Here is a 13,793-nt window from a genome sequence, read left to right on the forward strand (position 1 = left end):
TGCGGGTACACAGCTCCTATTCCACGAGCTGTACCACTGCATGCCGGTGAGCAACTCGAGCCTCGAGGAGCAGCACGATGAGGTTGTACACGTCCGCTCTGGTGAGCACGCGGAAGCGGATGTAATGGCCGGGAGAGCCCAACACAGAGCGCGGTGGGCGGACGGCCGCCAAGTACCGAGCGCGCATAGCCGAAGTCGTAGGGCCGGGCGCCCATGGCCGCGTCGAGCAACACGTTGGAGGCCTTGACGTCGCTGTACATCCGTGACTCCGTGTGCGTTGTTGCACCGTGCGCCCCTCCGTCGAGGTGCTCGTCCATGGCTTCTAGAGGCAATACTACTCGCTCATCATCGGGCACCGAAGAACGAGGCAAGGAGTGGGTTAACATTTGAAAAAGCATAGGCTTTGGAACACCCCCTTATCCAGCCATCCATTTCTTCATCAAGATTTGTGCTAGAACTTTTCTCTTTTTTGTTTCTTCCAAATAAAACAATATATGAGCTTGCAACTTTGCAGGACAACAAAACAATCAAACTAGAATGTGGGAAAAAACTTTCAGATTTTTTCATGAATCATATATACTAAAAGTATTATTTTTTAGTAGAAAAAAAAATCTCATTTTGTATATTTATTTCGGATGAAAAAATCTAAAAGTTTTTACCCACATTGTAGTAAGAATGTTTTGTTGTCCTGCAAAGTTCGAAGTTCGTATGTTGTTTAGTTTTGAAGAAACAAAAAAGAGAAAAATTTATATATTGAGTTAGTTGTGTAGCACAGATCTTAAAGCAAGATTGAAGGGTAAGGATAAGAGGTGTCTGAAAGCCTGAGCTTCAAAAATCCACGTTCGCAAGGAGTGCATGCTAGCTCGCCTCAACCGCAAGCGCTAGTTCGACGTGCTCGTCCTGCAAAGGTTCGACAGGACGACGCCAAGAAGCGGCTCGCGGAGAAATTCGAGGCCACCATGACTGCGAACATCGTCTAGACGCTGGGCATGGTGCTCGACATGGTCAATTTCTAAGCAGTAGCAGCAAGAAAAGGGGCAGGCAGGTGTTCATGACGAGTCGACGTTACAGCCGGCTTTTTCTAAAACGCGTTTTTCGTAAAAACGTGTTGGACCCGTTTTTCCAAAAACGCACATTTTAGGTATTACGAGAACCAATTTTTACTTATCCACGAATTAGTTAGAATAGCCAAACAGAGTTTTAGGTTGTTAGAGCCTGAAACGGGTTTATATATAACAGATTCTCTATAAACCAGCTATCCGAACAACCCCTTAGAGTTTGGCCATTTTGTTAATTAGATAATGGCTAATTTTATTTGTCCTATAACATTTTTTTTGCTTTTTATGATATATGGTGAATCTGGACATGGGTTAGTTTATCATATTTTGGTATTGTCATATGAAAAATAAGGAAAAGTGTCCATGCCAAATGTTCCATATGGTTCATGGCAACTTATTAATGATTTTTGACCTTTTTTGGGATGAAAATGTTCAATAATAATAATAATAAAACATTATGCTGTCATGTATTTTTTGTTTTTTTAGCTATTTGATTGTACATGAGTTTCACGTAGCAGTTTTTAGGGTTGTAATGTCACACAAAAGCGGCGCTTAAAAATGTTCAAGAAACAAAATAGTATGTTGCCATGTATTTTGTGTGTTATTTTTTAGCTATTTGAAATGAGAAACAAAATAGTAGCTTATTCATTACGCGTCGAAAGCCGGTCGAGGTCGTCCTGTACGGCGGCCTCCGTCAACCTGCAGGAGCGGGACCCTGTTGACGTCTCCGCTGGCCGGCCGAGGCCCCAAAGTACCAGTGTGGGCAGTATTGCTCCCTGCTGGTCAAAACGACCGTGTAGGTACGTCTGAGGTGGCGTGTTGGCAATAATGCTACACGTACAGGAGATTACGGGCGTTTTACAGGCTGACTAGGAGTCCGTCCGACGTGGCTGAGCTGCGGGGAAATAAAGGAAAAAGGAGAACATGCCGCTGTTTACGCAAAGTAAAAAAAAAACAGAACGGCAGGAAATAACGAAAAAGGAGGACGTGCCGATGTTTACGCTACTGGAAAAACAGAACAGCGGCTCAATTTGCCGATCGCGTTCGCCTCGAACGACCACGGCCGTCTCGCGCCGCCAAGGGCACATTGCTGCTTGCTCGGCCGATCTTTTCAAGCCGTCGGCGTCGCATGCTCCGTCACATCGGCATTAGCAGGTAATCCTATGTATACTGAAGGCCATGAAGTTACGATTTGGATAGTCTGACTGGTGATACTGCAGCATATATACTTGATTTATCCATCTGTAGATCAAAGCTGTGTACCTGAGTTTTCCGCCTTGATGAAGCCCTGAAGTTAGCTACAAATGATTAGTTATTAATCTTTCATCTGTTTGCATGTAGCACATCACATCACCTCGGCACACAATGTTATGTTTGTTTCTAAGTATATGCATCTGGTAATGTTCAACACAACCTTTTCAAAATAATTTAACATGTCAATTTTTAGGTCAATTTGTTACCATTCAGTTTAGTTATGTTGCCTTTGTACGAGAATGATTAAAAATTTCATGGCTTGTAGGAATGGATGATGGAACTTGTATTGTTCAAGAATCAAGTGACATGTCTATTTCAAGCGACGATGATGGCATTAAGCAGCAGAAGAAAAGCAATGTGGAAGTTGAACATGACCTTGGTGAAGCCCAACCAGATGTGTCACTTGGAGATCCTGAACTGGGGATGACCTTTGGTAATGAGAATGAGGTGCGAGAGTATTATACCCAGTATGCTAAAGCAAAAGGCTTTGGTGTGACGAGAAGAAGTTCAAACAGTGATGATAATGGACAATTGAGGTACCTTACACTTTCCTGCAGCCGTCATGGTAAGACTCAGTCCAACTCAAGAAATATGTTGAAGCCAAATCCATCAGCCGGGTTAGGATGCAAAGCTAAAATTAATGTTACTCGTGGTCCTGATGGGAAGTTGTACCTTTCGAAGGTCATATTGGATCATAATCATGCATTAAGTCCACTAAAATCTCGGTTATTTAGATGCAACAAAAGGTTAGACTACCATGTTAAGCGAAAGCTTGAGTTGAATGACAGAGCCGGAATTCGGGTAAACAAGAACTTCAATTCTTTTGTTGTGGCAGCAGATGGTCATCATAACCTAACTTTTGGTGAGAAAGATTCTCGTAATTTTCTAGAGAAAATAAGGAGGCTGAAACTTGGCAGTGGTGATGCTGAAGCGGTTCGTGACTACTTTATTAAAATGCAATCCGACAACCCAAACTTTTTTAGTGTAATGGATGTTGATGATGAATCCCGACTTAGGAATGTATTTTGGGCTGATGCCAGAAGTAGGGCAGTGTATGACTCTTTTCATGATGTCATTACTTTTGATACGACATATTTGATGAACAAATATGATATGCCGTTTGCTTGTTTTGTCGGAGTGAATCATCATGGCCAATCAGTTTTGCTAGGATGTGCTTTATTATCAAATGAAGATACTGGAACATTTGTTTGGTTATTTCAAGCATGGCTCACATGTATGTCAAATCGTCAACCAAAAGCAATTGTCACGGATCAAGCAAAAGCAATTCAGAATGGTGTGGAAGTAGTTTTTCCGGAATCTCGATACAGATGGTGCTTGTGGCACATAATGAAAAAGATACCCGAGAAGCTAGGTGGGTATGATGAATATGATCGCATCAAGGTTGCTGTTGGCAATGCGGTCTATGATTCATTAACAGTTGCAGAGTTTGAAGTTGCTTGGATGCATATGATTGAGAAGTATGATCTTGGTGATAATGAATGGCTTAAAGGGCTTTACAACTATCGACACCGTTGGGTTCCAGCATTTGTGAAAGATGCCTTTTGGGCAGGTATGTCTACTACACAACGTAGTGAGAGTATGAATGCCTTCTTTGATGGATATGTTAATGCAAAAACTACATTGAAGCATTTTGTTAGCCAATATGAGAATGCTCTTCGTGATAAAGTTGAGAAGGAGAATGTTGCTGATTTCAATTCTTTCAATTCAACCATACCTTGTATCACACGCTTTGACATTGAGAAGCAATTTCAGTCAATCTATACAAATTCAAAGTTCAAAGAATTTCAAGAAGAGCTAACAGATATTATGTATTGTGATCGGAAGTTTATACAAAAAGAAGGGGCAATAGAAACATATGAAATAACCGAGGATGTGCTAATTGACGAAGAAAAAGGATGGAGAAAGGATATTCTGTACCATGTATATTTCAATGAGGAAGAGTTCGAAGTTAAGTGTTCATGTCGCCGCTTTGAGTTCAGAGGTATTCTCTGTAGGCATGTGTTGTGTGTGCTTACTCAAAAGAAAATCAAGGAGGTTCCTCCACAATACATCCTTGCTCGGTGGAAAAAAAATGTGAAAAGAAAACATAACTTTATCAGATGCACATACGGGGGGATGGAAGACAGTCCTATTGCCAAACGCTTTGATAGCTTGTGCAATTCTTTCTACCCAGTTGCAGAGATAGGTGCCATGTCGGATGATGCACACAATTCCTTGATCGAAGATCTTCGCACCTTGAAAATTAAGTACAGCAGCAACTCAAGTTCTGAAAATAACAATGATAAGGTTGGTACACAGGAAGATTCACCTTCCAATGGGAAGGCAACAGGTAAAACTATACTGAGTCCAATAGCTGTTAGATGTGCTGGACGCCCTCCTTCGGTGAGAAAAGAATCTAAGGTTGATAAGCTTATTCGCCAAGCAAACGAAAAGAAGAAGAAAAAAGAACAAATGGAGAAGAAAAAGGCTGCAATAAAGGAGAAGAAGGAAGCTGAAAAAGAGGTATCATTTCGAATATTACATTTTTCAGTTGTGAAAAAGAAGACCTAAATTCACACTTGTGAGCTCAGTAAAATTGTATTTGTTTCAGGCTCGCTCCTTGAATATGAAAAATAAAAGGTCCAGCAAAAAAAGAAAAACCTCAGAGGATGATATTCTACAACAAAATGCTATAGAACATATGGTATCTAATTCTTGCTCCCGGCTGTTTAGCAATATTTTTTCATGTATTTTACTGACTTCTTGCAATCTAAAACAGAGTCAACAAGATGTTTATTTGGATGGCCAGGCTTGTAGTATCACAGCTCAGGTATCTTTATTTCTCATCCTTTTATTTCTAGTAAACACTTGAGCAGCAATGTCATTTTATCACCTTCTTTGGACAGGAATCATTTGACTTGGGCATTATCGCTGGCAACATAAATGTACCCCAAGAATCGACTACGGTATCATTTGGAGGTTTATCGACAATGGTTATGCCTCCAATCCTAGGAGAATATACAAGTATGTTGTTTCAAGTTCAGCAAGGATCGACTGTAGTGCCCAGTTCTGCTGAGTTGCACTTTGATGGAATTGGAGGGCGGAACAATACGGTGGATCAGAGTTAGACAAGATTTATGTCATTTCAAGTGGTTGGATGTAGTACTTTCTATGCACTTGGCAACTTTAATGTAATAGCTGAAAGACACCCGGGCACCAAATTTATATTTTGTCATCAGGATTTTTCCCTAAAGTACCAGATTTGCTTTATGAGATTGTTATACTTTTGCAATTTTCCTTGGATATGTGTACGTGCGCATTGCCGCTAGCTAATTCTCATGAATGAGAGTTTTCTGTCTCACACATTTGCAATAGAACAAGGATGTTTCCATCAGGACAGATTTCTTATTCATAATTCTAGTTGGAACATTATGATCACAACTTATACGTCACACAGGATTTACCATCCATCAATTTTTCAAGAAACAAACAACCTTGTATATTGATCTAATTCATAAGGTCTGATTTTACAACCACACAAAATCATATAATGAAAAGTACACGTTACAATCAACACCAACTAAGCGAGCAATTCTGTATGGAACTTGCACACTCCAGTCATCTTCTCCACATACACACGCATAATCTGCAATCATATGTGGTCTGATTTTGGTCTCTTTTGATTCGGTGAAACAACACTAAATGTTTCACCGAATTGATTGCATAGAGAATACCACTGCTGCTAGAGTGTCTATTCCTCTCCCTGCAAAACATAACAAAATTCAGTCCTTGCACAAAATTCAGAGCTTCCCCTAAATTCAGATTAGCAGGAAGCAAAACTGAAGCAAAATTCAGAGCTACCAGTTTGGCACTTTAGCTCGTCCATCTGGTCCAGCTGCGGGGGGGATGAGAACGTCGACGCTGCCCTGCATGCTCAGGAGCAGGTCGATCAGCATCGTCAGCCGCCGTACGACTAGCATGTACGCCGCCCAGGGCTCCACGGGGCTCGCCCACGGCGCTTCCAGCGTCTATACGACGAGGCCGCCTCGCCTCTCTGAAGGAGCCGGCCGTCACGCTGCCGACGAGCAGGGGATCGCCTGGTCGCCCTGGAGGAACCGGTCCTGACACTGCCGACAAGCAGGGGATCGCCTCGACGCATCGGAGGAGGCAGCCATGGGGCATCCAACGAGGAGGAAGTCGCCTCGCCGCCTGAAGGTAGCACATCCTGACGCGTCGAAAGAGATCGCATCCACACAGCCATGAGGGGAACTGGAGCAGATAGCTTGGCCGATCTGGGCGAGCCGGTCGTCGCTTGGGAGAGAAAGGAAACCGCCGGGATTTTTTTTTTTATTTTATCTTTTCCTTTTCAGTTCAGCGCGCGCTCGCACCCTCGCAGCCACGTCGGACGGACTCCTAGTCAGCCTGTAAAACGCCCGTAATCTCCTGTACGTGTAGCATTATTGGGCGTGTTGGATGGGCGCTGCTCAGCAAAAGAGCCGAATCCGGCAAGCCGCAAGCACGATGCAACTAAATGCTTCAGATGATAAATGCAGTACAGCCGATTTGGAGTTCAGTTATGTATGTAGGAATCCATCAGCTCATTTGAGCCCATTTGTCTTACTAATGAAAGCACATGGTATTACTACACAGAAAGTAACATTAAAAAGGATCTATAAATTAAGTTCTATTTCCTCGGTTCCTAAATATGAGTTTTTTTTAGAGATTTCAATAATAACTTCATACGGATGTACATCGACATATTTTAGAGTGTACATTCACTCATGTTGCTTCGTATGCAGTCTCAACTGAAATTTGTAAAAGGACATATATTTTTGAAAGAGCTTACAACACTCGGAAAGAAACACATAGACATGCATAGACGAAAATTAAAGTAAAAGAGACAATTACCCATGTTGCGTACACAGCAATATCACTACATATGTCGAAATCACGTAGTAATATGCTAATAGCCCGTACTCAGAGTGTTAACAAATTGTGCAGCAACTGCAGCATCTCCCATCGTACTTCTCCTGCAGCTCTTCGTACAGGCTTTCCAGTTTCTCTTTCTTCACTCTCGTCTTTTCCAGTTCCTCGTTCTCCTTCTTCAATTCCTTGTTGTCCTTCTTCAGTTCCTCGTTGTGCTTGGCCAGCTTCCTTTTGCCCTCCACCAGCACCTCGTTCCTCTTCTCCAGATAATCAATCCTCATCTTTTTTTTCTCATCGAGCTCCGTCGCCAACTTTCCTTTCTTCTCCACCAGCGCATTTTTTGCCTTTTCCAGATCTGCAATATCTGTTCCCTTTTTTTCATCCTTCTTCTTCAGCTCTTTCATATCCTCTCTCAGATTTCTTTTCTCCCCCGCCAGTTTTATCTTCTTCGAGTCCAACTTTTTAATATCCTCTGCCAGCTCTCTTTCCGCCTTCACCACTTCTTCTTTCCGCGAGTCCAGATTTCCTCTCTTCTCCACTAGCCCTCCTTTCTCCGAGTCCAGCTTCTCAATCTCTGTTCCCATCTCTGTTATCTTATTCTGCTTCGTTGTGATATCCCCTCCAAACTTAAGTTTCTCCTTGGTCATTCTCCCGATGCTATCATTGGAGTGTTTAATGTTCACATCGAGTGCGTTCATCTTGTCCTCCAGCTCTTGGATAGTCAGATCTCCATTGTCCTCTGTCACAGAGTCTTGTGCGGCCTTCGAACTTTGGGTATGTGATGCCTTTGTCTTTGTGGTTTTCTTCTTGGTCCTTTCCTTGATGAGATCCTGGGTGCCTGCAATATCATTCAGTTTGTTAACCTTGTTCGTCGGTTCTTTCTTCTCCTCCACCACTGCTTTCTTCTTGCTCTTATTCGATGCCTCTGCCTACAACAAGAGAATTGTCAGTAAAACTATATATGTGATAGTGCACCAAGGAAGAACAAGTAAAAAAGGTAACAACATAGGGAAGAAAAGTCCTATAGATACATATGGCTAGTACTCTACCATTGTGTATATTTGTGATGTGTGTCTGTGTCCTTGAACCTTTGCTTCCTGCTTTGATCAATGAAGCCTGGCGGGCCATCACTTATATAGCTGCAATCTGTAGCTCAATGTTCCTTCTTTGTACTATTCGCTGCGGTTTCCTAGCTACGCCCACTACTATTTTCTTAAATCAAAAGGCTCGCCGCCATGCTCCACTTCCTTTTGCTGGTCATACTAGATGACGACTAGGCAAGTTCGTCAACACGCGCAAATTGGTGGATATGTAATGTATGAATTAGTACATACTACGATGTAATTAAAGGTTCAATGTCAGGAATTTAGTACTACAGAGCGGAAAACACTTTTTTCACGAGCTTGCTAGAAAAGTAGTAGCAAGTGGTGATGGGGAGTCGGAGAGAGAACGAAAGCAGAGGCTGCATAAGTGCATGCATGCGGAGGAGACCTGAATGCCTCTGTCGCCTTCCGCACGCGAGGAAGCAAGCACGTGTCTCGGCTACGAGCATATGGTCATTAGGGCATCTTCAACGCTGACCGTCAAACCACTCTTGTCTGTCCGGACCAGCTCGTTTGAACCAACACTTTCCCTTACCTGTCCACGGACCGGTCCGCAAATCGGAAGCAGGGGCTTTGCGGTCATCCGGACCGCTGCCTTGGACGCGTCTGATAATCTAGACCCACCCAAAACCCCCTCCCTCACTCCGCGCCCTTTCCCACCTGAAGTCCAGGAGCTTTACCGCCGTATCCATGCTGACCTAAAGTGGACACGACCTCTCACATCGCTCCGACATTGAACATGAGCGAAGGCCGAGAGCCGCCCGCTTTGCGTCCCGCTCTCCCGCCTGTTGAATGTCGGAGCAATGAGAAGACGGGAAGGGCCTGCTATTTACTGCATTCAAATGGGCAGCCCGTCCATCCGCCCACTGGCATTCCTGGTGTAGGTTTTCAAAGTGACGAATGGTAGCTACTTCAGTGAAAGGTTTAGGGCGCGCGTGAATATAAATTTACAACGTTCATGCCGATGCAGCACGCTCGATCTCGCACTACCTGGCACTGGGGACGGCATTGCCGGGAAACCAGAAGAAAGGTTACTACGATATGGTTACATTAGTACTGGGCACATCTTTAACTATAGAGATTTACAACGTAGTGCCAGATGCAGCACGCTCTGCCTTATGCATTACTTTACTTGACACCGGAGACGGCATTGCCGCGAAACTAGACCTTGGTCCTGCCGTGTCTTTCCCCTGTCTATTGTATTGATACTTTGTAGAAAGGTTTAACATTGTAGCAGTATTATATGGTTACATGGTAGTGGTCACAGCTTTTGGACGAGAGAGACAGGAGTAGTTTTAGGTGCGTACGCACGTCGGAATACATATATGAGTGTGGGAACATCGTTGCTACAGCATCTACAGCTGGGCACCACAAATCTTTCCCACTATACACTATACGCCAGGCGGACGATCCGATCACTAACCGGCCACAAAAACCCGACCTAGACGAGCGCCTCAAACCGGGTTCAAACGCACGGTCTGACCGGCATCTCTTATATCTAGCCCAAAAATAAGATGGATACGAGGAGGCCCGGGCGCGACCGGGCGCATCCGCCATGCCGGACACAGCCCATATGCTGGCCCGTCCGATCCCAAATATATTCATGCCATCTGCTCCGCAGACCAAATCTAGCCACTCCACTTCACTTCACTCTCCTCCACTCCACTCCGCCATCCAACCTGCCATCCGGCGATCGCCATCCAACCTGCCATCCGGCGATCTCCGGCCTTCCCCGGCATGGCTTCGTCTATTGGGATGTTGTCCCATGCAGGTTGGAGGAGGCAGTGGCCTCTGCATTGTATTCCACCGCTCCTGGGGGACTGCGCCCGACCGATGGCGGGGTATGTCCAGCGCGAGTCCATTGCGTCTATGCATCAGTGCGAGTCCCGGCAAAGAAGAATTAGTGCCAGAGCTGTAACGTAACGACGTCGTGTTTAAGGGGGTGATTGTTGGAAGTAAACCCAACATCTGGTACGACTACATGTGTGTACCTATGCAATAACCAATAAGTGCACCAATTAGTAACCTTGTAGGATTAGTATACTTAGCTGATTCGGACATGGAACTAGGCAGCCTAGCTTATACTAGTACCCATGTGGACCCCTGTAACATCACTGAGAAACCCAAATAATAAGTGCCACATGTGTGGCAGAAGCAATCTGGTCTTGTTGCTTTTTACAACTAAAGTCGCCATCGAAAAAAAAACTAAAATACTGAAATTTGCCATCTGTAAAGAAAGTTACCACGCTTGACAATTATAGTTGTCATTCTCGTGTCACTAAATTTGCTATAAAAAATGTTTGTAGTTGCCGTGTGTTCGTGCCACACATATGACATTTATCGGGTCCTAAAGAAATTAACATGTAAGATACGTACCTGCGGCTATAAATCCAGCGAGTTCACAGCGTTTGTGTGTGTCCAGCTAGTCGACTCGATCAAGCAAGATGTCTACGGGTTTTGTCACTTAATTCATGTTTTGGTAAGTAAGTTCAATTTAACTACACCTTTGGTTCAAAATAAGTGTCTCAACTTTAGTACAACTTGAGACACTTATACTGAGACCGATGGAGTAAGAGACAGTGTCCAACGTGAATGGGCATATCATTGTTCTTTAAGGGCTTTTTACTTGAGTAAACTATACTGTTCCTGTCGTGTTTATATGTTCGATATGCGAATGAGAAATAATAGCTTTTTTTGGGAGAAAGAGGTGAGCTTAGAGTATTTACTTTATTGCCAAACCTTTTATTTCCAGCAGTTTAGTACTGTTCATATTTTTATAGGTGATGCTTTTTTAGTTGGCAAAATAAATTAATCTGCCATGTTTTCTGTTCTATTCATATCTATTCAAATTTCATGCCATGTAGCGATGCTTACCCATAAGGACATACAGTGGAACAATAGAGTTATCAATTCATGGAAAATACACCACTGATAAATATTTGAGTCCTGATTGTAGATGCTATTATCATTTGTGGCAGAAATCGCATGCAGTACTTTTTGCGATATTGTGATGAAACAGATAGGAGGTAGAGTATATATATGCACAAAACAATGGAGACATGCAATTACAATTGCCACGAGATGGATAAAGAGCATATGAAGATGGCTACCAGAATCGAACCCTGTGCCGATAGCCCAGGCCGTCGGCATAGCCCTGAATCCCGTCGGTGATGAGGATACAGGCCTGGGGTAGGGTCATAGGCCTGACCTATACGTCCTACCCAAGGTCACTACCCTGGAAGATAAAAGGACCAAGAGACAACAGGAGAGTGCCAGTCAAACACGTCGAGTGCAATCCACTCGACGGCCACATCACTCAGAGGTCCTCCTCCCTACCTTCACTCGACCATATGGAGAGTCACTCGACCTATCGAAGACCAGGAGTCAGAAGGGCCCTCAACGGCCGGACGTTCACCCCTTAGTCTTTATAAGAATTAACAGCACTTAAGGCTGGGGTTACCAGTAACACCCCTTACTTTATGTACATTAAGCCCCTTGTAATGGAGGTGGGCGAGTGCCCTGGCGCATTCTATATAAGTCACCCCCCTCCTCTGGGACAAGGGTTCGCACCCCCTGTAATATCACACACACAATCCAATCGACTGCCTCCGGGCACCGAGACGTAGGGCTGTTACTTCCACTGTGAAGGGCCTGAACTCGTAAATCCCGTGTGTACACCTTCACATAGCTGAGATCTTGCCTCTCCATACCTACCCCCCCTCTCTACTATCCGTCTTAGGACCACGACAGTTGGCGCCCACCGTGGGGCAGGTGTCTTGGCGACTTGTTGGTGAAATTGCAAGTTTTACCGATCAGCATCATCATGGTTTCCGGCGGCAGACTGGCTGAGGGCCGCGAGATCCGTCTCGGCGCGCTCATTTTCGTCGCCGATGACTCCGCGTGGCATCAAGACGCCCCCCTGGACATTGAGGCACTCCCCGTCCGAGGGGCGACGCACTTCCGCGCGTGCGTCCGCGGCGTCCTTCTTCGGCAGCTGTCAACTCAGTATCAGCCGGCTCCGACTATGTTTTCACTCCCCGCTATTGGCCGCCGCAAGCGATCCGGTCGATCGCGGCTCCTGCGGTGGGTGAAGCACGTGGTGGCTTAGCGTTCGGCCACCCATCAAGTCGCGACAATCGAGCCGGACGAAACCCTCCACGGCCTGTTCGATCTGTCGACAGGCTCCGCGGAGACCGCATCCAAGTGCGATAGCAGTGACCCTGCGGCAGAAGTCTTGATGGTCGACGGGCCTCAAAGTCCGCCTGGTTTTCGCCGCGAGGACGGCGAAGACAGAGACGGCGAACTGTCGCGTGTCCATGAGGAATACCGACCAGAACTCCTCTCTTCGCAGCAGAGAGAAGAACGTCGTCACCGCAACATGGATGCACTCCACACGCCCATTGTTGGAGAAACCCCCGAGGCTCGGGCCTTGGAGGAGGTGCGCCTAGCCAATTTGGCTGAGCGCACTCGACTGGATAACCTTCAGCATGCTCTCGATGAGCGCGCTCAGGAGCAGATCCATGAGTCCAGTCGACGACAGCTTTTTCCGCCTCCACCTACGGTATACGGTAGTCCGATTCAGAACCTCGCAGCTGCGGCCCGAATAGCAGAGTCGATTCAGCCTTCCCAGTCGGAGACTGGCAGAGGGATGATGCAGATCCCGGCCTTGCTCCGAGCAGCAGGGGAGCAAAACACAGCAGTATCTCAGCCGCGGAATAGGATTCACAGCAGATCCGTTGTAGCGGACACAGTCCAGTCGGCCCATAGCCCAATATCGCCCCCGCGGCGTGAGGGCCATGGATAGTATGGTCATCCACTCGACCGCGACCATCGTCGCCAGGAGCCCACGCATCCTCCGAGGAGTGCGTTGTATGGGCCTCGGCGGAACAATGATAGACACCGTCACGGTGGCGAGCGCAGAGCCTCAGTCGACCCAAGAGAGCTAGGCTTCGACGCGAGATCCATCCTCATTCAAGGGCTGGTCGACCGAAACAGAGCGCACAAAGAGGACCCTGGCAGAGATCGTCTGAGTGGCAGCAGAGTGCATGTATCCGGTCCGGAGTGTTTCAGCAGGGCCATCAGGGCGGCGGTGATTCCTCCCATCTTCAGGTTGGCGACCGGAGTCAGTAAGTTCACTAGAGAGTCTAAGGCTAAAACATGGCTTGAGGATTACCGAGTGGCTGTGCAGATTGGCGGTGGAAACGATGAAGTAGCAATGAAGCATCTTCCTCCGATGTTGGAAGGGTCAGCCCGGGCGTGGTTGACTTAGTTAGCTCCGAACAATATATACAGTTGGGAAGAGCTAGCTCGAGTGTTCGTCAGAACCTTCGAGGGCACGTGCAAACGACCAGCAGGATTGACCGAGTTGCCGCATTGTGTGCAGAAGCCGAGTGAGACCTTGAGAGATTTCATTCAGAGATGGACCACTTTGCATCACACCGTTGAAAATGTA

The 13,793-nt window shown here is 45.8% G+C and overlaps 2 protein-coding genes across 2 annotated transcripts; one reads left to right on the forward strand and one right to left on the reverse strand.

Moving 5' to 3' along the window:
- The first annotated feature begins 1,913 nt into the window (after positions 1 to 1,913).
- On the forward strand, positions 1,914 to 4,883 carry LOC123158616 (protein FAR1-RELATED SEQUENCE 6-like). Its single transcript, XM_044576535.1, has 2 exons — positions 1,914 to 2,213; positions 2,578 to 4,883. Exon 2 carries the CDS (start codon positions 2,580 to 2,582, stop codon positions 4,881 to 4,883), a length of 2,304 nt encoding a protein of 767 aa, XP_044432470.1. The 5' UTR covers positions 1,914 to 2,213; positions 2,578 to 2,579.
- Positions 4,884 to 7,100: 2,217 nt separating this feature from the next.
- On the reverse strand, positions 7,101 to 8,360 carry LOC123161901 (tropomyosin-1). Its single transcript, XM_044579715.1, has 2 exons — positions 8,288 to 8,360; positions 7,101 to 8,167 (listed from the first exon to the last, which is right to left on the reverse strand). Exons 1-2 carry the CDS (start codon positions 8,288 to 8,290, stop codon positions 7,298 to 7,300), a joined length of 873 nt encoding a protein of 290 aa, XP_044435650.1. The 5' UTR covers positions 8,291 to 8,360; the 3' UTR covers positions 7,101 to 7,297.
- Positions 8,361 to 13,793: the final 5,433 nt, after the last annotated feature.

Source organism: Triticum aestivum, chromosome 7B (assembly GCF_018294505.1).
Source record: "Triticum aestivum cultivar Chinese Spring chromosome 7B, IWGSC CS RefSeq v2.1, whole genome shotgun sequence".
In the NCBI taxonomy this organism is placed as follows: domain Eukaryota; kingdom Viridiplantae; phylum Streptophyta; class Magnoliopsida; order Poales; family Poaceae; genus Triticum; species Triticum aestivum.